The following is a 26189-nucleotide window of genomic DNA, read 5'->3' as shown; positions in this document are numbered from 1 at the left end:
GAGAAACATGCCAAGCATCCAGCCTGGAGCCACAGGGGACATAAGCCTTGACACAGACCTGAAGCAACACCTCAGCAGCTTCCCAGGACACACAGTTAGGGAAATGGGCGTTGAGGGCAGCTCCTCACACTGTCATTCCCCATTGCCACTTGCTCCCACATCTGCAGCATTTCCCTTGATGGCACAGCGCAACTGTGATGTGCTGGAGACAAACCAGACGTGGCTTAAAAAAAGTTCAACAGGTTTTATTGTCTGGTTTTCCTCATTTTAAAATTTATATCCATTCCCCCATCCAGCTCACAAAAAGGCTGGAGAAATAGCTGTTGTCGTCTCCAGTAAACACTGGGAGAAAGCTGTGTCAAAGGCACTCTGAGGCAGCGCCACTCCTAGCTCAGGTAGCTGGAGACCACAAACCCATCACAATGAGAGATGGGCATGAGGAAAAAACAAACTAGTGTCAATGAGCACAGGCCCACTGCTGACTTACTCTGCCTGACCAGCACTCCTCTCTGCAGAGCCTGGGAAGCAAGAGCAACTGCAAGTGGCAGAGCCCACTGCACTTCCACACAAACTCCTGGCACAGCAACATCTCAGGCAATGGCTGGGCACTGCCATAGCGCTCAAGCACTCAGAGAAAGAAGATGTGCAACCACTTCATCCCAAATCACGCTGTATGCTGTGAAGAGGGCTGCTGCCTTCCTCCTTCTGTGCTCTTTCACATGGCTCTGCTTTGAGGTGTACCCAGCACTCCAAAATGTACTTGCCTCACAGACATTTTATTGTAACACATGTACTCTATTTGAAAGCTGTTTCCTGCTAGAAACTAAATTTACACAGTACATATGTGTATATATATGTGCATGTGTATGCACACAACTCCAGGGCTTCAACTCTGTGTATGGCTGTAACTGATATATTTTATTGCCATTAAAACCTATGCATGACCATCTTTATGTCTCCTTTCAAGGCAGCCTGTGGGCTGAGTTGGGTGGTCTCAGCACACACCTGTGAGGTAAAGCAGGGCCCAGATCCCCCCTAACCCTGGGGATACATCTGTCTCCCACCGTGGATAACTTGGGCAGACCCTCACTCTGAGGGACCACATCCAGCACCCACCAAAGCTCTGCCTGCACCGATCTACAACTACCACCCGCCCTAAGTGGGCAGCTATTGTGGTGGTGAAGCACCGCAGTCCCCCCACCCCCGCTCTCCCCTCCCGCGTTGGGCCTTTCCCGGCTGGGCCGCGCCGGGCCCCAACAAAGGCGGCCGCCGGCGGGGCCGTCGCGATGGCAACGCGGCCGCCATGGCAGCTGGGGCCCGGATTAGCGGCTCACAAAGCCGCCCCGCAGCGCTCCGTGCCCGCGGCCTGTGATGGGCTTCGGGAGGGCACCCAACGGGGGCCTCCGGCACCCCAGCACAGGCCAATCGGCATTCCTCAGGGATTCATCACCTTGTTCCAACCCCGCGGCTCTGTGCAGGGACACCTTCCACCAGGCTGCTGCAAGCCCCTCCTGGCCTTGAACCTGCCCCTAGGTGGGGCAGCCACAGCTCTCTGGGCAGCCCGTGCCACGGCCTCGCCAGGCTCACAGGGAGGAACTTCTTCCTAAGAGCCAATCTAAACCTACTCTCTCTCTCTCTTTCGGTTTGAAGCCATTCCCCCTTGCCATGTCACAACATGCTCTTGTAAATGATCACCCCCAGGAACCTGGTGCCTTGAGCTAGAGGAATCAAGACAGGATGATTTGGTGCTCCCTGCTTTCTAGGTCCTAGATGTTCTTATGCCTTCCCTAAATAAGAAGGGGAAAAAAGAGGAGTGATTTTTTTGCATGCTTTCTGTCTGGGCTAAAACGTATTTTTCGAATGCATCTATCCTAATTTAAAGACCTTAAGTGGTGGCAAGTCTAAGACTGAGATTTAAGTGACAGACAAAACTGAGACACACTCAGGCTTGGGGCCTCAGGGTGACATACAAACCTTCATGCAAAAGCCATCCAGCAGCCTGGACTCCCCTGTCCTGAGAAGCAGAGCATGATCTCCCCCTGAAGCCAACAGCCAAACTGAGCTTGCCACTGCATTCTCAACAATTGACTAAAAATCACCCCTGGGACCCTGGCACCTTGAGCTTGAGGAAATCAAGACAGGATGACCTGGTGCTCTCAGCTCTCTCCTCTCTAGATCCTAAGTGTTCCTGTGCCTTATCTGGACAGGCAGGAGAAAAGAGGAAAAATTTTTTGTCCTGCCAGGTGCTAATAAACTGAGAGGACACTTGGAAGAAGAGTGAACAGAGTTCACTCAGAGAAAGCCCTTTCCTCAGAGGGTAAGTCCCCTAAAGAAATAATTTAAAAGGGCATCCTAAACAGTTCCTTTTCACACAGTCCCAATGCATTTCCAGAAGTAGTACTAGACCCAAATTACAGGAGAAATTCTGCCTGAAAAGAACATTTTCTCAGTTGAGGATACCATGACTGAAGCTTCAGCACCTCTCATTTAATGGTGCCATAATCACAAATGATCCATCCAGCCTTGGCCAAAATACCTGGGGGTTTTCAGAGGTCTAATTTCACTCTAATATCTTTCAATTTTTGTGTTTCTTAGTTATCTGCTATGGGGAAGCCAATGACATCCTCATGCAGATTTAATAAAATAGTAATTTCCAATACCAGTTTGATAGGAAATGTTGGATGCACTTTCTCAAAGGTAGATTTTGTAAGTTGTTAATATTCAAGCAGAGGGTTTGTGGAAATGGACATCTTCCACCTGATGTGGAAATAAAAATGTCTGAGCTGGTCCTAGAAGGAATCACAGCAACACATTTGTAGTAAAGTTAGGCAGAAAAATAGTAACTGTTGAGACAGCTTCCATATGGAAAACAGAAACCAAACTATCTAGAAAGCACTCGGCCATCCTGTCAAGAAACAGACAGCATGAACAGCCCTGTGAGGTTCTCCCAGCTGCACACACAGGACAGGCCAATTCCAGGAAGGAGGATGCATGGACAGAGAGGCTGGCTCCAGGGAGCAAGTGTGCTGTGCCATTCAGACCCTTCTTACCCCACTCTGCAGACCCACTGGCAGAACTCTGGGAATGAGACTTGGCCAAGGGGACAGAGCCTGCTCCATGCCACAGGAGAGCAGAACAGCCTGTCCAGGTGTCCTTGCCCGCACTCACACAGGCACCTGGCAAATATCAGGTGAACCCCAGAGGACCTGAATGACCATTACTGCTAGAGTGGTTTTGGCTGTGTGCCTACCAGATGCAGAGCACAGAGAACCCTTTGTTCCAGAGGCATTGTTACCACAGGCCAAACTGCCTACTGCCACAAGAGAGGTGATCAGATTCCCCTTCTCCTCCCCTCCCCATCTGTTCATGGCAACCATGTTATGTGTGAGAATTTACATAAATTGCCCTCTGATCTGTGGAAGAAAATCCAAAATCCAGTTTGGAAATCCACAGCAGGTTGACAAGTAGCTTTGATCCCTGAAATTTCCAGAGAGCAGCAGATTAAGGATTAATTAATTAACATTCTCCCAATCCAAAGTGAGGAAAATCATGGCCACTATAAGCACAGAAACAAGTCTTCCTTAAAGACATTTGCCATCAGTATCTGAAGGTTTTCCCATTAGTCAGCAGGGAAAACTCATTTCATACACCTAAGTCAACCACCCAATTCTTCTGTCAGGAGTACACGAATAGGCATTTGTGACAGACCTACAGACCCTCATCTGATCCAGCACCTCAGATACTGTGATTTTCCCTCATGGCAACAGTAACAGCCATCACCCCAGTGAGACCTCAGGACCTCTCAGGTCCAGAATTTGGATGGAGTATTAGATGGCAGCCTAAAGGTCAGAATCCTCAGACACCAGATCTTTTTTCTTGTTTGCTTCCAGGGTATTTTTAGAGAGGAGATCTCTCTCTCTCTGGGCAAGAGCTGCCTCACAGAGAGGCTGAGCTTTCATGACCGACTCATCCACACACAATTACCTCAGGCCCAGTGAGAGATGCAGACTGGTTTTAAGCACCCTTGGTGCTGCAACTGATTAGTGAGTCATGCAAAGACGTCACTGTGAATGTATTTCCTGCACTGCTGCTTCACCAAATGTAAAAGCACACAACAAAACCATGAGTTCCAAAACCTGATTTGGGTGCAGGCCCCCATTTCTCCCAGGACCTCTGCACTTCCAGTTTCTGTTCAGATCAGCTTCTCTTCTGATGACAAACAAAAGACCAGCTGCATCAAGTTAGAGCAGAGCTCTGCCTTGCCCAAAACCTCCCAAGATACCAACCAACAGACAACTTTGGAAGTACATAAGAGTAAGGCAAGGATATTACCACAGAGCCCAGAACACCACATCCCCATCCAAGCTATTTGAGATTTGGAGATTTTCTGTGTCTGTGTATGTTAAAGACCTTCCATGAATTTGCCCAATCCTTTTGGAGCCTAAGTAAATTTTAGCAATAACATCCTGCGGCAGAGATTTCCCAGTTTAGATATGCTCCATGATAAAATGACTTTATTTGTTCTAAGCCTCCTCCTATCTTGCAATTTTTATGACTTTCTCTACCACAAAACTTTATCAGACCAACTCTTGCATTAGAAAGATGATCTGAGTTTTTTCAGTTTTGATTTAAACAAATAACCTTGCTTACAAGATCAGAGACCAAACAGTCCAAAGAAATTACTCTGATGGACAACTCCTTTTCCTCCCCAAAAATAATACAGAACAACATGTTCCCACAGGTCGAGGTAGCAAAGGAGGAAGCTGCAACTTGAGCTCCTCTGGCATTCTCATACATGTTGAACTAGACAGAAGACTAGCTGTGCCTGAGGTGGTAGCTGCAAGACACCTTCCTCCTCTCTTTCTGTTGAAGGTTTCAGTGAGGGTGGTAGCCTGAATCTAGAGAAGCTGTTGAAATAATTCCTTTTGCTGTCTAAAGATCTTCAACACCATCCAACTTAAGCCAAAGTACTTGGCTACACAGACTGTGAATGAAAGTCTTACCAGGACTTCTGTCCTACAGGTGAAATAATAATCTCTTTAGAAAGCATGTGCATGGCCTGAGCTTGGATCTCAGAGAGATTCAAGTTTTGGAACCAGAGAGGTGTTTCCTAGAGATCCTGCTATGCTCAAAGCCCTCACAGCTGCAGCTGACAAACCACAGCCAGCTTGAGATCACTTTTCAGTCTCTTCTCCATATTAAAAAAAAAAAAACTTAACACCATTGTATTTTCTTTCTCAGGAAAACAGCAGCCCATATATTTTAGTCAGAGTTTTGGAAGGGAAAAAACCCCAAAGTGATTCCTCTTTGAAGCAGAAACACACTGTATTTGGGATCCTCTTTGAAGCTTCACCTTTTGTGCCTGTTAAAACCAAGTATTTTGATATGAAGAACTGGGGTGCCAGCCTCTCCCTCTCTTGCTTTATCACTAAGTAATACTCACAGATTTCCTTTTCACACATTTTCACTTTTTTTTTTGCCAGTTCCATTTTACAAAGGTGAGAGAAGGTTTTGGACACAGCAAGGAAAGAAAACAAAACAAAACAAAAATAAGAGAATAAGAAGAAATGCCAAAATGGAAAAATCACATCTGGGACTTTTGTCTAATGAAATAGAAAACCATTTCCTTTTCAGCCCAACTAAACTTCCATTTTTTTTCCTGCTAATGGATGTAGGAGGTGTGCTGCTTCTGACCTGAGATGCACTGACACCAACCACCTTGGTCGGCTTGTGAGCTGCAGTTCATGGATTTGAACTGGAGAGAACATTATGATAATCTAATTTGACCTCATCTGTTCTGCAGGCCATAGCACTTCCTCTTGTAATTCCTTCAGCATGTACATGCTTTGTGTCTGGGCTAAAATGTATTTTTCAAATGCATCTATCCTAATTTAAAGACCTTAAGTGGTGGCAAATCTGAGACACACTCAGGCTTGTGGCCTCAGGGTGACATACAAACCTTCATGCAAAAGCCATCCAGCAGCCTGGACTCCCCTGTCCTGAGAAGCAGAGCATGATCTCCCCCTGAAGCCAACAGCCAAACTGAGCTTGCCACTGCATTCTCAACAATTGACTAAAAAATCACCCCTGGGACCCTGGCACCTTGAGCTTGAGGAAATCAAGACAGGATGACCTGGGGGTCTTGGCTTGCTCCTCTCTAGATCCTAAGTGTTCCTGTGCCTTTCCTGGACAGGCAGGAGAAAAGAGGAGCAATTTTTTGTCCTGCCATGTCCTAGGTAACTGTGGGGCCACTTCAAAGAGAAGGGAATAGTTACAATGCTCTAATAGGGTAAGTTCTCTAAAGAAATGTTTTCAAAGAGCATCCTCAACAGTTCCTTTCACACAGTCCTGATACAATTCCAGAAGCTGTCCTGGACACAAATTACTTGGAAAGTCTTAATGAAAAAACATTTTCTGAGATGAAGATACCATGACTGGAGCTTCAGCATCTCTCACTTAAAGATGCCATAAATCAAAGAGATGAAGACCACTCATGGTGTCTGGGACACCCGTAAAGACAGGATTCAAGGATACCTCTGGAATCTGGGAGGCCCCAGAACATTAGAAAAAGTCACCAAAAGAGATTGTGCATCAAAATCATGTTTTCCATGAGTCACAGCTGAAACTGAAGGCAACAGGCTTAGCCCTACAACCTGTACAACAGCACATTCAGAGTTCAGAACTCCAGAGGTGAAGGCCACAAGGCTTTTCTCTGAAATGCACTTTCCCATTGATCCTGCCCATCAGCCATACCAAGCTCTCTACTATAGAGAATCTCTCAGGAAACAATTCTCCTGGCCATGGGTGAATTATTTGAGGCTCAGTCTGGAAGATGGTTACAGGCCAGGAACGATGCTTTACACAAGAGCTCTGAAGAGTCTCTCAGCTGAAGTGAACAGATGAGTCAGAAAATTGCTCTGAAAATAGCAAGTCAATCTGACCAGCCCTAACGTCTCCCCATGGAACCTCCCCAGAGCCAAGGGGACAACTGCTCCAGCCTCACACAGACTTGAAGCTCTGGATGTTGTCCCAGGACACTGGTTCTTCAGAAATAAATAGCTGTGCAGGACTCTCCCTCCTGCCCACTCCAGAGAACAGTCTCACACAACCACTCCTTGCCAGTTACCTGATGTCAGAACACCTCACAGCACACAACCATTTAACAAAAGAAACATAACAGCACCCCAAAAGAGCTGGAAAGGACTGCTCAGACTAGAGCAACTGTAACTGCCTGTAAACTGAGTGCCCTGTGACAGGCTTCTTTGAATTAGCAGGGATACAGTCAAGGTTAAAAGGGGATTATGCCAAAGACAATTTGTTTTCCTATCAAACACATCCATCAGCAGCACAGGACAACTTGCAAATCAAACAGCCTTCAGACTGCACAGACACATGAACACCATCACCTTTAGTGGTGGCACCCTTGAGGATACCATGCAAAAGCTCTTGGAGACACAACAGAGTTTGCCTATTTCTTATAGAAAATGAAACCACACAGAGCTACCAAGTGGCAAACATGAGGATATCTGATCACTTTCTCTTAGAAGTGAACAGAGTCCCACTTTGCACACCAGGACATGCAAATTTGGTTTTCGTTCAGCTTCTGAAACTTGTCTCAAACTTTCTGCCCAAAATTTTCAGCAATATTGCAAATCTGGTTACAAAACTCCCTTTCCTTTCACTAATTAGTGTGCCTTAACATGACATCACCCTTTTGCAGGAAATTTCAAAAGAAAATTAATACCAAGCCTTCATCCCCACACTGCGGCTTCCATGGTACTTCCCTCCAAGACCATGATTCCATCAGCAACGTTCTGGCTGGGTGACCACCGACCAAACCATGTTCTTCCCTCCTAACTGGGCAGGAAGATTCCAAGAGCTGCAGAATCCAACACTTCCTGCCCCAAAGAGCAAACCTATGCACAACTCCACTGAACAGTGAAACAGTCACAATGTCCTGCCCATAGAGGTGACCACACCCGGCACTTGGGTATGATGATTCCCTTCAGTTCCTAATCCCATTAAAAATCTTGGGATCCTTCAATGTAATCCTGCTGATATCACTCCTAGAGATGGTGACAACCTCCTCAGCTGAAAGGTCACCACTGAGCTCCCTTCAATCCTCAGATTCAGTCCAGTCTCACAATTCACACACCTGGCTGTCATGGACCATAGCACGAGCGACTTCCAGCCACAGCAGCCAACCCTTTCCCGAGCCACCACCAGCCACAGAAGAGCCAGACCAACACAAGGGACAGCCTTAGTGCCAAACTTTCTTCAACTATACAAAACTTACACCACCACTTGCCCAAGACTCAGCAGAAGTTTCAGGACCAAAAGACTTATTTTTAATAAAGGATTATTGAAAAATAAATCACAAGGTTCTGAGTTAGAAACAGGCCAAAATCAGAGGCTTGATAAAGCAGCCACTGTTAGGAGTGTCTACAAACCTTCCTCCAGCATTTGAACAAACTGCAAATCTGTGAGCCACAAGAGGCTTCTGGATAGGGAAAAATTTCCCATAGCTGAGGTCCTAGCAACTCTGGGAACAAGGATAAACTCTGTTTCAAATCACAACAGGGCAGGAGTCACTGGCTGTAGCCCCTACAAGGACATTACAGCCAGCCAGCATCTGTAACTGACCTTTAATCTACTTAACCCTTGCAAAAGGCTCAAGCTTCTAATCCCACCCCCAGAAAAGTTCAGAAAACTCCTTTTGCCCCAGAAGCAACAGCTTTGATCCAACATCACTCCAGAGACTTACCTTCCCAAACTGCTCGAAATATTGTTTCACATCCTCCACAGTAGTGTTCACAGACAGACCACCCACAAATATCTTCTTCGTTCGGGTCACCATCTGGAAAAGGGAAGGACAGGAATTCACCAAATAAACCCAGAGTGAGCAGAGAACAAGACTCAAAAGGCAACTAACTCCCCTCTGCTGCTGGGAAGAGCTTTTCCCTTCACTGCAGCTCAGCTTCCAACTTCTTGAAGCCCTCTGGAGAAACACAGCTGACAGATCTGTCCCACACCAGATTCATGCTCTTGTCTTCACAGAGCCCACCACACGTGCCAGCACCCGGCCACCACCTCCTGTCAGACAATTACCAGCCTCTTCCCTCACCAACCTGCCACCACTCCCTTGGCACTGTGACACCACCCCAAATGTGTGGGGCACAGCTGTCCCTTCCCCAGCCCTGCCACTTTGCACAGCTAGCCTCTTCCAGGCAACCCCAGAGGTACCTGCTCTGCTCCCAGGGTGGCAGAAAGCCTGCCATCACAGGCAGGTTCCTCAGGCTTTGCCCTACCACCCCACAAATTGCACAGCCTTCCAGTCTGAAATGGAGTAAGCTTCATTTCACTACCGTTCTCCAGGCACTTAAACGGAGCCCAGTCAACACCCAGGTAAATTGCTTTTGCCTCTGCAAGAAAGTAAAGACAAGATCCCTCTGCCACTTGTCACTGATACAGCTGGGACAAGGAAGAAAACTAACTACCCTGAGAGGGGCCATGGCTGCCAGGCTGAGGCACACCGACATCCTTTGAACCAGCTCTCCAGCTGCATCCTCCCCTTAGCTGCTTGGCTACACCCCTGCTCTCAGAGGAACACATGGTCCTAATTACCCCAAGGAGCATAGGGCTAATCCGCAGCAATTCCCTGGCTTGGAGAGCAGCCCGTTCTAACACTAAAGCACCTTCTGTCACCAAACTGCTTAATGGAATTAACCCAATTCCTACCATGTGCTTCCTGGCTCCAGTTACTTGGGATACCTGCTCACCAATTGTTCTCAGTGCCTGAACCCCTTACTTCCCTCCCAGCACCAGTCTCCTCTTTCCTCTCTGCTTCTCAACACAGCTTCTCCCCAGCTCTTTCACCCCTAACAGCACTTGGAATACAAACTCTAAACTTTAAAACTCGCATCCAAGAGCCAAGTTAAAGAAAGACCCAAAGTCTAAAGGCAATCTCCAGCATGCTGCTGGCTCCTCAGCTAAAAGTTTCTAGCTGCACACCTGGAAAAAGTTCCTGCCACTGTGCATTTTAATGCCAGAGCCTCTTGTAGGTAAAATCCAACACCAAACTCCTTTTGCCTTTTCCAGTGCTGAAGCACACATGGGCATTTCTCAAAGTGAAATCCTTCTCCCCTTCCCTGCCATACACCTATTCATCACACACAGGTGCACACACACAACACTCTTCCACCTGAGTCACATCACAGCATGGAGCTGTTCCATAGCTCCAAGGACCTGGAACTTCTAACCATTGTCTGCAACCTCAGAAGGACTAAGGTCATCCTGGGCGGCATTTAATCCACCATCTCTGTCTAGTGCTTCCTGAAGTACAACCAAGGGGCCTCCTGGTTCCTTCAGTGCCATGCAAACTCCCAGCACTGCACTCCAGGTGAGTCCTGAGCAAACCCCAGTGAGCAACTCCGTTACATGCATTGCCACCTTGCACAGAAGGAAAAGGTTCACCACCACAAATTTTGCCCCTTGTGGCACAAGGGCTGCCCACAGTGCTTACCTTGGGCTGTGCTCGGCGAGGGAACGCTACCTTCGGGTCAATCTGAAAGAGATGTAGGGAAGAACAGGTGAACACACTTTTCCTGCCTATTTACAGACACACGGTTTCCTCCATGTGTACAGCTGTCTCTGCTCATGTGGCACCTTGGTAAAAACCCAAAAAATCTACTTAAGGTTCATAAAATGAAGCTGGCTGCAGACATCTTTCCTTCTTGGTAAGGTGTAACCCAGGGAGACTACAAGTCCCAGCATGCCGTGGTCCATTTCCAGCTGAGCACTGGGCAGATGCACTGAGAGCCCATCACATGCTGGGATTAACAGGCTGGGCTGCACCCTCCCGCTTGGCCAGCCCCTGGGTGCCTTGCATCACCAGCCTCAAACTAAAAGTGATTTCTTTTGCCTTTTTTGCTCTCACCCTTCACTCTTCCTACAACTACAAGAGTTCATCTGGGTAGTAAAAGGACAGAAAAGAAGCAGTGCACAAACCCCCAAACATTTCATCCCTTCAAACACAGACCGAAGACCAGACAAAAAGAAGCAATAAAAGAGCAGACAGGATGGCACAAATTAACCCGAGGAGCCCAGGCCAGGCGGCTGCAGAGGCTGCGGCCACAGGGATCGTTCTGCCCCTCTCCCCAGGCCGCGCTGCACACAAAGCCGTGATGCCTCCCTCCCCTCCCTCCCTCCGCGGGCTGAGCCTCCATTGTGCCTGTTCAGCTTCCCTATAAACCTGCTGCTGCCCGGAGCAGCCGGCCCCGCGCCGCCATCCAGGTGCCGCGTGTTCTGCCGGGCTCAGCATGGATGAGCGCGTGCCCACATCGGCCTCGCACCACCACCAGCACCACCACAAAAGCGGGGACAACACTAATGCAGCTGCAAGCCAAACACCCACAAAGCCTTCTCTCCTCCTCAGTCACCACTTCTTTCTTTATAGCCTATTTTTACAGTAACTCCTGTAAAGTTACATCACATCAGGGATGATCCAGACCTACAAATCAGCTTACAAAGACCTGTGGTAAAGGCAGGTTTGGCTCATCCCCACGCTTGGACAGGCTGCAGCTGGAAGGGCAGCCTGGAGCATTGCCCCATCAGCCCAGCAGCTCCAACAGCCCAAAAGGAAGCTGTGTTTCTCCAGCTCCTCTCACTGCTTTGTTCAGCTTTCCAGCCTGGCTGCCCTCCCGTCCCGCATCCTTTTACTTGTCTCACAGCCCTGGAGCTTGGCCCCCCTGTGCCCTTCCACCAGCTCCTCTCACTGCCTTCCCCACCTCCATCCTGACTCACAGCTTACAACATAAATAAACTCAGCACGTAGGTAAACACAGGCAAAACTGAAGAGTACAAATAAATTCAAAAATAAACCTCATTCCCCAAGCTCCAAGCACCAGCAGATTAGCATACCCTCCAGTGCCTCCCTGGGGCATCGGAACCATCCAGGCCCTCCTCTCCTCAGGCACACCCCCCCCTCCCCACTGCTTCCTGGCTAGTACAGACACCCACAGCGAATTCTGAGGACAGGGGACGGCAGGAGACCAGGAGGTTGATGGCAGATAATAAGCAAAAACAATAATCTACTGTCTTTTACTTCTCAGCCAGTGTCATTCAGCTCCTGCCAATAAGATGCTTTCATACTCAGCAATGCTAAGCTCAGCCTCATTTTCTCATTACCCTGAGTGTGATCAACTGGGCAGAGATAACGTGTCCTCCTGGCTGGAGAGAGCAGGCAGTCATTTCACAAATTCTTCTGCACAACCAGCTATTGTTGCAGGTAGAGGGAGGCTGGAGTGACTGATTGCAGGCACAGCCCTGGGAACACGCAGAGGGGAGCGAGTTCGGTGCCGGACTCAAGTTACCCAAACTGGACTGCTACTTGGCTGCTGGAGTCTTTCCTAATTAAAGCAAAGGCACTGGTACCTTATTCCCTCATTTCTGGTGTTAAAACAAATAGCCCTGGAGGAGTTGTGTTTCAGTGTCACCCACTGACGTAATGGATCCTTTTTACAAACCCAGATAGAAATCTGCTAAGAGCATTCAGAACTGCTCAGATTGTATCCAAAAAACAAAACCCCAGATCAGGCTGCAGTGAATGGAAGTCACCTGAGCTCAAACTGCTTCCAGTTCACCCCACAAGACTTTGGTAATAAGGAATCCCACTAAAGTTGCAAGTGTACCAACAGGCCAGCCAGGTCCTTAGTAATGCTCTTCAGGCCACCTACAGCCCCATTTCATAGCTCAGATCTCGTAACTGCTGTGTTAGCCTAGCTAGTATCAGTGTCCCAAAGCACAGGGAAGGCTGGGAAGGACCTGCCAGACGTCAGGTCCGGGTTTGTTCTCTCATTGTACCTCTGTCACTACCTCTGCCCTGCTGGTCTGCACTGCAGGGGAGCTGCAGATCACTCCCTCCACCACAAAAGACAAACCCAGCAAAAACTCAACAACGGCAACAAAGAAACGACGGGATGACCCAGCACTGCCAAGTGCTCTTCCCAGAGCGCGGAAAGAAGCAGCTCAAGGCAGCGGCCAGCTGCAGCTTTACATAGTCACGCAAATCTTTTACCTTGAGACTGTAAAGCCAATTCTCATATCAAGTATTTTCAAAAATAAACCTGTAGTCTGCTATCTAGCTTACAAACAAAGAGGAGTCTGAAAAGAACAAGGCTGCCTCGAAGAATTGGGCCAACCGCCTTCATTAGGGTAGGAAGAATCAAAAGACAATGAAGCAACAAGTTGAGCAGACACTGTCTATCAAATACTGTTTGCCAGGAGACACCAAGCCCCATGAGAAGGCTGTCCTTACAGGACACCAGGCCTTTTCCTGCTAAGTTTCATAAAACTCTAAATTAAGATTTAGATGAGTTTGTGTCATTTAACCCATGACTCACAGCAAAGCCTTTCACCTCAGCAGGGAAAAGGCATATGGAGGCCCCATGTGCTCCCATAAGATCAGCCTCTCACGAGGCAAAACACCCCAAAACATCTGACCCAGCTAAAAACTGCACCAAACAAAAAACAGGAACGAAGGGGGAAGAGAACCAAAGTTCCTAACAAAGAAGGCCTGGCAAAACTGTCCCCATTCTCTGTGCAGTGCCGGTGGGAGCAGATGCAGCAGGGAATTTCAATGGCGGGCCGGTCCCCGCGCCACGAGGCCCTTCTGTTCTCCTGCAGCGCCCACCGTCCCTCCCTGCCCGCGTGGGCTGCACCCTGGGCTCGCAGCGCCTTCGCACAGCCGGCGGCAGCGGCTTGGGGAGGAGAATGGACAGTGTGGATTTCAGCTCACACCCAGCCCTGAAACACTTCCAGGATTAGTGCTACAACCAACATCCATCATTTGCCTTTTCAAGAGGGGTCTATGCCAGCCCACAGACTCATGACAGGACTAGCTGATCAGACACTGTGTTTACACAGGCTAGTGGAAAAAAAAAAAAAAAAAAAAAGGGGGAAAAAGAAAACCCTGGGCCCTCCTCAAAAGACATTACTGTAACCCCCCCCCCCCAGCAAAATTCACTTCACATCTTCACATCACTCCTGGAAGGAGGAGGGCCAGGAGTCCTGGGGACCAAGCCTCACAGCCAGGAAGGCTGGGGTGGGTTTAACCAGGAGCTCCCGTGGGGAGGAAGGACCTGTGCACATCAAAGGGAGCGATCCAGGCAGTTAAACAGGAACAGACATAAATCTTGCTGCAACTCATGCTGTAAACCCTAAGAAAGAGGGTCTCGCTCTCCCGCCCTCTCCTTCTGCCAAGATAAAGACTAGGATGCCTGGGCCACGCACTGCAAGAAATAAAACTCTACAGTTGGACTCCTCAGCAGCCCTTGCCTAGAGCCAGAATATGCCCCCTCACCATGCCATCACCTTGCAGCCCCCCCGCCACTCCCCCGTCCCTACCCTCACCTTCACCCCAGGGCAGCAATAAGGAAAAGGAATTCAGGGGAAGGCAAGTCACTGAAACTAAAGAGAAGGGACCTCCCACTCAGACATCTCACCCCCACCCCTCAAAACAGTCGGCACATCTCCTGAGCACCACAGATTCACAAGGCAGTACCTGCCACCTTATGCCACTAGTCCAGTGAGCCACCAAATCTTTCAGCTGGCCCACTTGGGGGTCCTCATCACCCAAACTTGCAAAGTGAGGGCTGTAGCCGCAGTCACTCCAAGAAGCTGGTGGTAGCCCACACAGGCAGACACTGGCCACAGTTGAAGACAATAAAGTCCTGAACCTCCATGACCATTTCAAAAACTTCACCTGGGGAAACCACAAGAGTCTCTGGGTGCACAGAATGAGGACTCTCTGTCAGGAAGGGGGGATGCACAGGCCACCACGGCCAGGGAAGCAGGGCCTGAGTACTGGAGAACAGCACCCCTGAGGAGGGATCAGTGCAGCTTCCCTCTCGCGGAACGCAGACACGTCTTATTTCCCGGGGCAAATCCTCATCCCAAACGTGTTCAGGTGTCCCAGTTTTGAGAGGGCTACAGTCACTGCCGGGATAGGCCTTGGGATGGGCCTTACAACCAACACGCGAGAAGAAAACCATCACCAGGATCCACAGACCCACACCAGGAATCGGCACACAGTGAGCCCTGTGTTTGGGCGGCAGCTAGGCTACCCGCCGGCAAGTGAGACAGAGAAGGGAACGATCGATCCGTATCAGGAATCAATAGTTTACAACCTCTAACTGGAAATCAAACACTACAATCGACGGCTGCTCCGAGCACAGCCGTTCCGCCGGTAAATGCACCCCTGAGATGAGAGAAGTCATCTCACCGTCTTGGAGTCCAGTTCATGTCTGGATTGGGCCAGGACCTTGTCGACGCCAGCCTGGTCCATGAACGTGACGAACCCGAAGCCCCTGAGCCCCGCAGCCCGGGTAGAAGAGGGGATGCGGAGAGAAGAGAGAAAGTTGGTTAAAGTGGCGGTCGGGCCGCGGCGGGGGCGAAGGGAGGCGCGGGCCCGGCCTCTCACCTGGATCTCTTTGTCAGTGGGTCCCGCATCACCAGGCACTCCTTCACCTCGCCGAACTGGCTGAAGTACTCCCGCAAGCCCTCTGCAAGTACAGCACCCACCGTGGGTGTCCCGTCCCGTCCCGGCCTCGCCGCACCCCCCCCGGGCTCAGCCCCAGCTCCGCCACCCCCGGCCGCGGCGGCAGGTGCGGGGCCCCGCGACGCTCACCTTGCGTGGTCTGCCAGCTCAATCCCCCGATGAACATTTTGCTGCGGGAGGAAGGGGAGAGCCGTGAGCGGGGCCGCGCCGGGGGGCCGCGGCACCCCGCGGGGGTGGCGGCAGCGGCGGCGGGGCCGCGCGGGGAGGGGAGGGCGCGGATCGGCCATGTTGGCAGCGGCACCGCCGCCGCTGCTGCCTCCGCCGCCGCCGCGCCTGCCCGGGCCGGGCGGCCGGGGCCGGGGGAGGGGGCGGCCGTGGCCGGACCGGGGGGGGTGGTGGGGGTGGCCGGTGGCGGCCGCTGCGGAGGTACCAGGGGTCGTGCGGGGAGTCCGGGGAGGCGAGGCCGGGCTGGCTGCCGTCTGTCTCCATTCGGACCTCTTCTCCCTGCGAGGAGCGGCGCCGCACTCCCGGGGCAGATGAGCGCTGGAAAAGGGGCCGGACGGACAGGCCATGCTGCCCCCTCCCCCGACCCCTCTCCGCCGGGCGGGGAGGGAGCGAGGGAGGAGGGCCCGGCGGGCACAACCTGCCCGGCTCCTCCCACCCCCGCCGGCCCGCCGGCCGCCCTGCGCATAAAACCCGCCGGCGGCACCGGGGCCGAGTGCCGGGAGCCGTGCCCGCACCGCGCTGGGGGAGAGCGCCCGACTCCGGGCTCGGCGGCGGCAGGAGCAGCCCCGGAGCTCGTAGCCTCTTTGTCCCTGGCCGCGCTGCCCGCACCTGCCCCGGGGCGGTGGACAAAGGGCGATGGAGCCAGGCCCGGCCCGGTGCGCTCGGGCTCGTTGCGGCGGACCCCGGAGACCCCGGCCCTGTTCCTCCCGGTGTTTCGCCGCCGCCGAGGGCGCTTCCAGGTCGGGATTGCCCTGCTCACCCCGGGATCCCAACCGGCCAGCGGGGAGTCGAGGCGCCTTCTCGGAGCCCTGGTGCCTCCGTGTTCCCTGGCAGCCCACGGGGACCCTGCAGAGGTCAGGGGCTTCCCGGCCTCGCCGCTTGCTGCCCCGCACGGCTGTGCGCCGGCTGCAGGATCCGGGGCAGAGCTGCTGCCGGGCACCGCGGAGCCCCGTAGAGCCCCGCAGCACCAGGTATGCACAGCCCGGCCGCTCTTCTCTGCCCGCGGCTCACTGGGAAGGGGGTAGGCTGGTCCCCAAGGCACCGCGCAGTTTCTTACTCATTCAGGCTGACAGACTCGTGCCGAGCTTCATTCGAGTTCCACTGCCACACAAGTTCATTCACATGCTGCTTCTCGAGCAGGTCTGTGCACTCTGCCTCTGCTTTTGGCAACCTAGCCTGGGTGGCTGGAGAAGCTCAGCAAGGAACAAATGAAATACCTGTAAAGTTGGAATCAAGAGGAGAGCTGAAACTTTGTCTGACTGTACCAAGCATCTCTCTGGGAGAAGGCACTTGTTTGCATCTGTGGCATATCAGAACAGAGCAGTGCTCAAAACCTCTGGTCACAGAGGTTTGAGCTGTGACCCCTTCTCCTGTCAAGAGGGTATCACTGGATTCCAGGCATGTGCTACTGTGATGCCAAATACTTCCCACAGGCATCCCTGGCTCTGCTCCTTCCAGTATGGGTCCCCCTGTACCCTCTCACTGCCTAAAGCGTGGTATTGACAGCTCAGGCCAGTGCCATCCTCATTTGACCTTTCTTCCCCTTCTCTCATGACTGTTCTTCCATGTCCCAATACATATCCTCTCCTTCCTGGAGGGGAACCACTACACCTTTGTTATAACAATACTTTGCAACAGTATCTTTTGTTACATGGGCTGCAACTCTGAGTTAAATTCATCCTCCGTGCCTATTAGCTCTGCCAAACCACCATTCACCCATCCCATTTCCTGAGCTGGTTCAGGATCCTATCCTGAGTCCTGGCCCTGTGTCTGGGCACAGCAACACACTCAACACCAGAGACTTGGTAGCTGCCCCTGGGAACTGAGCTATGCAGCATCCCAGCTCCTGCTGCCACTGGTCCAGGCTGAGCTGCTTCTCCAGAATAACCCATTCTTCATTCCACAGGGCTGAAGTAATCACTTTGGGTGGAGGTGCCCTGAGAGGCAGCAGGGCTGGTGCAGCAGGGAAATATAAATAATGACATGCAGAGGTGGTACTGCAGCTGGCAGTGACAGGCAGGAGTGCAGAGCCAGTGGAAGCAGCGGTGCTGGGGCAGCACCCCAGCCATCTCCCCTTGCACTTCCTGAGAAACCTGGACAAGCTGGGCTACCAGAGCCACCACAGCTGCCTGCCATGCTGCCCAAACTCAGTGATGTTTTGCTCCTTCCCAGCACCTGCTCTCTCCCATTTGGAGGGCAATTACTTTAAAGGGGGAACTAACTAAAAATTTCAAGTCACCTGGCACAGGATTTACATTCCATTATTGCCCAACCTAGGCACACTACTAATGCTAATTAAGAACAAGAGGAAAAAAAAAAAAGAAACAAGAGCTCAGTGTTGGACTTGCTAGAAGATAACATCTCTTAGTTTGCTACCAGTGCATTACTATGATTTTAAATGTGTTATTTTTAAGACAGTACAAGTTGAACACTCTGAGGGACACTGTTAAAATGCTTCATTGTCTTTTTTTAACGTTTATTATTTTATTTACTTTTTCTCCACCAAAATAATATTGGAGAGGGGAGAACAGGATCAATGTGACTTAACATCTGTGAAGACCAAAGGAAAAAAAATGAGCCTTCGGGAAGATTTGGATGGAGGATGTGGTTGGACTTGCATCACTGGCAATGACACAGTAACATACCATGTAACTTATTCCAAGGTTGTTTCCAAAATATACACATGATATTTTGTATTTCCACCTTAGGACCCCCAAGCGCTTTGTAAGTATCAATTCATTTATCTCTGTAATGCACAGGACAGTGGGTCTTGAAAAATCTGCTGATTAGTGACAGTAGGAAGCTTTCCTCACAGGGAAGTAAACATATAAAACATTCCAGACCTTATGATTGGAAAGATGATCTGTGGAATATAAAATAATGCAGCATTGTATTCCTGGGGCTGCAGACAGACAGCTGTAGTGCCTCTGTGGCTGCTGCTGAGAGGTTGCCAAACACCAGCGAGATTAACAAAACTGCTCAGTTTTCTTGCTGCTATTCAGTGTCTCATGTGTGGTAGAGTGACACTATCAAAATCATGTCCACTTCCTGCTGAGGAGGATGATTGGCAAAGCTCTGCCCAGCACCAGTGGCAGACACTGGAGTTATTCATGGTGAGAGGGAGGTTCCAAAAAGTGGAGGTTAGGGGAGGGTCAGGGAGAGCAGCCGCCTCTTTTCCTCCCTCATCATATAAAGCTTAGGGAGAGATAGTCTTGGAAACCTGTCTCTTGTTGGGAGGTTTTGGCAGTCAGGAACCATGAAAAGTTTCGCTTTTCATTTACTTTGGACAGGTAATAAACAAATTTGAACTGGAATTGAAAATGATTTTTGTAACACTTGCATTACAGTGCTGAAGATGCAAACCTGGAAGGTATTAACTGTGGCTCCATAGGCAGCCTGGGGGCATTGCCTGGCTCTGGCAGTGGCTTCTGGTGGTTCCCACGCCTGCTTTAGGAAGGATGCTGACCCTGTGGAAAGGCTGATGGCAAAACCCTGCTAGCCCATGCATGAGGCAGCCAGGGGTGTCTGCCTCGAAGGGAACCCACTGCTCCAGCAACCACCTGCCTGGCAGGAGCTGGCTTAGGGCAAGAGTCAGGCACACAGGCAGAGAGGAGCTATTTAGGGAAATTAAGTTATTTAGGTTCCACTCAGGTGGGGGGAGGGACAGAGTCAGCAAGGAAGAGACAAATGACCTGCAAATGCACCAAGGACTTCTTTAATTCATATAAGAAACCTCAGGGAGCAAGATTCATGGGGGTTTACATGGTACAGAGCACTGAAGAACAGGATGGGTGGGAATGCAGAAGAGGAACAGGGTGGCATGCAAGAGAAACATAGGTGTTAATAAAGAACAGGATAAAGGGGATAGCAAGAGTAAATAGAGACAACTGGGATAACTGGAAAAGGAGTGAGGAAGGAAGGAGGAGACCACCCCAATTACTACAAAGCAGCAAGGAATTGGAGCCTCATGGGGAAAAAAAGGGAAAGAAGTCTGCAAGGGATGAAAAATAAAGCATCAAGAGAACTTGCAGAGTAGTAAATTCAGTGTAGGGATTCAGCATAAAATAGCAAACCCAGAGAGGTCTCTGAAGGACAGTAGGAGATTGCAGGCTTCCACCCGCTGTCCTGGAAATGATGGCTAAGGGAAAAATCAGAGAGCCCTGCCTGCTCTTCTCCCTCTCTACAAACTAAAAACTACTACGTGGCGTCTAGTCTCCATGATCCTATCTAAATCAGTCCAGCAAATGAGGGAGGAAGCTCTGGCTGCTGAGCTTTAACACAGGAGCTGTTCCATGCATGGAGTGTGCCCAGCACCACAGCAGCCAGGTGCCACCTCTCTGCAGCAGCCTGCAAAGGACCCCCTCCCCAAGGAGCAGATGGAAACATTTTCATTTCCCATTCATTTGTTATTTTAAACACTCCAAAGACTGCATTTAAAGTGACAGAAAGCAACAACAGATTTGAAAAATGAGACCTCTCTCCTTGAAAGTGCCCTGAGCTCCACCTTCCCTCTAACCTCTTAGAGTTTGTCCCAGCCTTCCATCAGGCACTGCTTTCTGCTGTGTCCTTTCTCCTACCTAACCCCTTCCCAGTCTTCACATCCAATGGAAAAGGGACCTATCTTAAAGCATCCACTGTTAGGAAGCTCTTCCCCAGCTGAGAAGCAGAACATTGCTTCCCATTCTTCCCCTCCTCACCTGGAAGCTCAGAGCTTCCCATGGTGGGATACACAGGGATTCATTTCCCCACCATTAGAAAAGAGATGTGAATGGGTGCAAGCAAAATCCACCAGATGTGCTGGGCTCTTTTAAAGAAGATTGATTAAATTGTTTCTAATGCTCAGTGAAGGTAAGGCAATAGGTTTAGTTGACACAGAAAGAGATAAATGTTAGATATCAGGAGAAACTAGCAACTATAAGGATGGCTAAAGATGGGAGAGGAAAGCCAAGAATTCCCATTCATTAAAACTTTGAAGAATAAATTAAATAAAGGTCAGTTTGGTGATTATATCCTGTTTTGTTCTTGCATATTGCATGCAAGATGGAGCCTAGAGAAGAGGAATAACAGAGAAATTTAAGGGCTTTGGTCCATGGGTTCATATCAGGGCAAGTCACAGTGCAGCATGGGCCCAGGCTAACCAAATACCACCAGACTGAGAAGACATTTGGGAAAAAGCTGGGTGAAGAGGAGTGACAGAAAAAGTTCTGAGTCAGGTTTGAGAGCTGCCAGACACCTTATACAAAAGGGATTTCTGTATTAACATTTTAACAAAGTATTAAAGTTCTGAATTCAAAATAAATTCCTGTATCCAAGTGGAAGAGGGGCAGGGTGAGCCCCAAACACCACCACAGCCAGCACATGTTTGCAATGTCTCCTTGCAGGGACAGGGCTGGTGCCCGGCTGCCTGGTGTGCTGGGCCTCCAGCAGCAGTTCCTCAGGCAGTGATGCTGCACTATCCTGCACCTGCACATTCTCTGCAGGTCTGACGCATGTGTGAATTATTAATCTGGGGATCTGCAGTCAGCACCATGTCAAGGACCTCTAAAATCTGCCTTAAAGAAGGTCGAGTCCAAGAGAGTAGAGGAACAAGGGGAGAACAGGACTCAAGGGAAGGGCTGGATTCCCTGCTGAGATGCTTGCAGGAGGCAGAAATCTGGGTCCTGGCACTGTCCCAGAGCAGCACCAGAAGGAAGCACTCAGAGGAGCAAACAGAGAACTTTTGGCTCAACACATGAACAGGAGCTGAGCAAGCAGAAGCTGTTTCTTCATCCCCTCTCTTTCAGGATATAATCGATTTCCTACTCTGCTATAGCACTCACACTGGCTTTTAACTCTCCTGTTTCTTCAAGACTTATTTTCTAATCTAAGATGATGGGACCTCTGCTCCACAAATCCCAATGGCACTTCTCAGAGGACAACATTATAGCATCCAGGTACTATGATGGTGTAAAGTAACTGGGGCTGAGTAACTGTTAAACTTAACAGCACAACATTGAGAAGATTGGCAGATTATTTGGAGGAAAGAACAGAAAAGAGAATCTTTAAAATCCAGGGTGCATGCTGGAGCTCCTGAGATGAGAAAGGTTCAGACCAAGGCAAGTATACAGGACAGAAATACACACTGTAAATCTTCCTAAGCAGCTCAGCCTGTCCTGGTTCCTCAAGGTTTTGCCAAGGTATTTTGTTTGTACTTGTCACATGACTTACAGCAGGCATCACATCCTAATCAAGACGGACACCAGTGTCTTCCCAGGCAAAGCTCCCATCCTCAGATTGCAGGAGAGGCTTAGCTGCTCTGTACACGTCACTGCTCCCTGAGCCTCCTCTCTGCTGAAGGGGAAAGGAGGCGAGAGGCTGCCAGGGTCCAGGTGCACTTGTGGTCAGTCATCTCTGCTCATTCTCCTGTTTGCTGTAGAACAGGCACATACTCACCCAGTGTGTGTTATACTCAGAACTGGTTTTCTACACCAGTGCACCCAGCACAGATACTCTGGAGCAGGAGTGGTGTCCCCCAGAGAGGAAGGGCTTCCCTCACCCCAGGGCACATCTTTACTCAGGCTTACAGGCTCCAAATCCTTCCAGGCCAGGGAATGTGAAATGAGATGGCTGTTACTAAATACTCAAGTTTCAGCAACCTTCACCAGCTTTTAAATGTGTTTGGAACTAGAAAAGGCTCAAAATCTGTTCTTTGGTCCTAAGACACAGTGATTCCCCTGCCCACACACCCTGTGAGCTGACCTCTAACTGAAGAGAAGCTCTCATTCTGCTCTGCTCAAAGTCTAGTGGGAAATACTTTGCTCATGCTGCTACTTGTCCATCCTTGCCCATCTTTTTCTCACTTTTCACAGCCTTAAAGCATTTATCTTTTCACGCCTTTGCCTGCTGTGGATTTCCCTCAAGGCTGATTTTGCTACCTTAGGGTCCTTATGCCATTTTTTTATCTGTGTTTTTTTGGTTTGGTTTTGTTTTTTTTGGGGGGAGGGGGGCAGTTTGTTGGTTTTTTTTGGGGGGTAGAGGGGGGGGATATTTGGAGTTTTTTTGGGTTTTTGGTTTGTTGGGGTTTTTTTGGTTCCAGGCAGAAATTTCCCCACCTACCTCATGCCCCTGCAGTTCCATGAGCTGAAGTAAACTGAGTCACTGACCCTTTTCCCACCAGGAGTAAGCAGTGATTCACAAACTGTATTCCTCAGAGCTCCCAGCTGGCTGGTGGCCAAGGCAGTGCAACTGTGCTAAGGACCAGCCCCCTCCCAAGTAGCTGGCCAAGGCATTTTTAGCACAAGACTAAGACAACATGGAGATATTCCTTCAAAAGCAGGGACACAGAGGAGCAGCAGGAAACCTCTCTCACAGTGGAGGTGTGAAATCTATACTGAAACCATCCCTTCAGTAAAAGTATGAATGAAACAGTAACCTCTACAATTCAAAGTTTCTGTCAGATACATTAATCAAAATGGAGAATAGTAACATTAAACATTTAAGTAATATTAGTATAGTAACATTAAAAAATGCTTAAGGCTCAGACAAAAATGTGTTTAAGATTTTAGTTCAATCTCCATGCCATATTCCCAATTATTCAATGAGCAATTCTGCACTCCTTTTTGCAGGAATGATCAGTGCCTTTTCAGAGACATCAGAAGAAAGGACTCTCATGAGTTACACGTGAAATAGAGGGATCATACTCTGGTTTAAGACATCTTGACTCACTGGACTTGTAATCTGATTATATGGGTGGTTTTGGAATCCCTGTGCAGTATGTCCTGCCCTGCTCTAGCCTTTCCCTTCTGGAGGTAACCACGTGTACTGCTTCACAGACACCCCTGGGGTTTGGAACCTGCCCACTTGTGATGGATGGAAATAGTGAGGCGTCTTCCAAAACTTCCCACTGATTTTAAATGTTTGAAAGAAGCTGGGAAAGAGTAAACATTCCTCTTCCAAGGAAGGCCTGGGAAAGCTCTCAGCCCACAGCATTTTCTGCAAAACAAGCTCATGGTGCACACACAGGTCTGGGATTGTTAGTGGCACAGGTGACCAGGTCAAAAGCATAAGGCTCAGTAATTTACACCTTCTCTATGGTTTTAACTGCCATGCATCCTGGCCTCTATTTACTGGCACTCGGCTGGACACCCAGGAAACCAGTAGGAGTGTTTTGTTCTCTCAAATGCTACAATGTTCCTGTAACAGAAAGTGTATTTAAATCACATTTTCAAGGGTGAATCTAAAAGGGCCTCTCTGGTGTTTGAAGAAATCTGGGAATAGAACAGGCAGCTGCTAGCAGAGCAGCTCTGCAGTAAAACAAGTTTTTGAAGTAGGAAAGGTGCTCTTACACACTCCTGCTGTCAGGCAAAGCACACTCAAGTGTGTTGGTCATTCTGGAGCCTTGAAAGCAAAGCAGTGTCTGTCACTCCCAGATGCTGGGAGAACAAGGGATTGTGGGAGACAGTGTAAAATGGGGAGGGATTTACAGAGAAAAAGCAAATCATAAGTTGAGCCTTACTTCCCCTTTGGTTTGTTTTTAGTGAGACTGCAGTAGGAAAAATTTTAAGATTTTATGCCTGTGTTGCTTTAAGAATAGGAATGCTGGAAACAGAGGTATTTGATACCTTTGCTGCTAATTACAGTGCAAGCTCCAAGTGTCCTGACAATGCCCTTGTCCCTGACCTGGAGGGGCCTCACTGTCTCAGGGTCAGCTGTAATTTAGTTTCAGGTCAGACCTGGGACTCTCCTGCCAAACCAACTGCACTTTGTTTTGAAGTAGAGACCATTTACTAGTAAGTCTGAGACCATCAAACTCATTTCACTAACAAGAAACAGGAACAAAGTGCAGGGCCCCTGAGATGAAGGTCAGTGTTTGACACAGGGAGAGTTCAGCTGCATCATGAAGGCAGGGGCTGTTCTGCCCACTGAGCCTCACAACCACAGGAGCTCAGATCTCCTGCTCTCTTCAATTAAGTGAGTTTATTACAGACAGGCCTAGGGACCAAACAAGCTGTGCCAGGCCCTGAGCAGGCAACAGCAGTGTCAGGCCCCACCTCAGACCACTGCTCACTGCTGCAGGGCTGCTCCATTTCACAGGAGGCTCCAGAGGAACGAGCTCTTCAGTGAAGTCATAAGTTGTTTGTGCTGCTCCTACCTCTTTCTCACAAATTGGCCAGGTGATTTGGGCCAAGAAAATTCTCTTTTACTACTTGAAAACCAAGGGGGTTTCTTCCTACCTCAAGAAAAAAAAAAAGTTTCAAGATCTTCAGAGAAAACATGCTGCAGAAAATAACTCAAAGCTGTAAAGGGAAATACTTTTTATCTTCTCCAAATAGTCAGCCCTCTCTAACTCAAGGGAAAGTAGTATTTTTTCAACAGAAAACCAGATTTTGATTCTGATCTTCTTCCCCTTCACCATACTGATGGAGAGATTCTACTGTCATGACACCACATGGCATTACCTGAAATTAACTTGTCATTTATTGAACAGTTCTTTACAATTTATGTCTTAGTCTGAGCACCTCAAGCATTTTGCATATTGTCAGACATTGTTCTTTTGCTTTTATGTAGACATAGGGCTGGGTTTGCAAAGGAATAATCCATCCACAGCACATTTTCTTTACTTATAACTCTGCACATCACTGCAACAAGAGGTCAACTTAAAGGAAAAAAATCTGGATGAAAAACTGGTGCCAATTTACAAAATAGTAAGAGGTTTTTGACATCAAAAGAAGGTTCCATGTCCAAATCTATAACACATGAGTGAGACAGATAAGTATAGACCCAAACATACTTTTTGAAAACAGTAAAATATATTCAGCTCTAGTTGATGGCCAGAGTTGGGGTTGTTGGTAAATGTGAGAGACCACAGCTATTGCAAGGAACAGGACTTCTAAGGGGTATTCAAATCTTTCTTGCATAAAAGTTGACTAGAAGACTGCAACACACCCTGAGGTACATTAACACTTGTTCCCTGCCATGCTGGACAGCTGAAAGCAGTGTGGCAGGAAGAATTACCAGCACCACAAACTACAGATGAGTTCAAAATGCAATATTTCTCTTGTCAGGCATCACAGTTCCCTAACTGCCTGTACACCCAAACCACTCCTCTAAGCATTGGTGCCTCTAGAAATATGAAACCAGCTTCCAAGAGCTCATCTCAGTTGCCAGAGCTCTTTGTGGGACAGGTCTCAGCTACCCAAGAGCTGGCTATCTCCTTCCTGGCTCCCTGAGAAAACCACGTGTTTCAGGAGCAATGGAACTGCCATCCACCAGAACAAGGCTCTGGAGCAGAGCAGATAGCTTCCTTGGCAGCTGGCCTGCAGTGTAGGAGCTCACTCCCAGGAGAGATTAGAGGGAGTAAAAACCTCATTGCAATCACAGCAAAGCGCTCAACCTGCTTCTACCAGAGATTTCTCACAAGAGCAAAAAA

The 26189-nt window shown here is 49.2% G+C and overlaps 1 protein-coding gene across 2 annotated transcripts in view; it reads right to left on the bottom strand.

Annotated features, from left to right (window-relative positions):
- Positions 1-16199, bottom strand: part of MSI1 (musashi RNA binding protein 1) — a 30268-nt gene extending 14069 nt beyond the window's left edge. Inside the window, exons 1-6 of one of the 2 annotated variants that reach the window (XM_050980507.1) lie at positions 15987-16199; positions 15686-15726; positions 15479-15560; positions 15281-15365; positions 10523-10564; positions 8765-8857 (exon numbers count right to left, since the gene is read on the bottom strand). In XM_050980507.1, the coding sequence (XP_050836464.1) occupies positions 8765-8857; positions 10523-10564; positions 15281-15365; positions 15479-15560; positions 15686-15726; positions 15987-16045 (402 nt within the window). In that variant the 5' untranslated portion in view covers positions 16046-16199. The remainder of the gene's footprint in view (positions 1-8764; positions 8858-10522; positions 10565-15280; positions 15366-15478; positions 15561-15685; positions 15727-15986) is intronic. The other variant, XM_050980508.1, reaches the window with a different exon arrangement.
- Positions 16200-26189: the final 9990 nt, after the last annotated feature.

Source organism: Serinus canaria, chromosome 15, assembly GCF_022539315.1.
Source record: "Serinus canaria isolate serCan28SL12 chromosome 15, serCan2020, whole genome shotgun sequence".
Taxonomy (NCBI): Eukaryota; Metazoa; Chordata; class Aves; order Passeriformes; family Fringillidae; genus Serinus; species Serinus canaria.
This window is presented reverse-complemented; position numbering and strand designations above follow the sequence as displayed.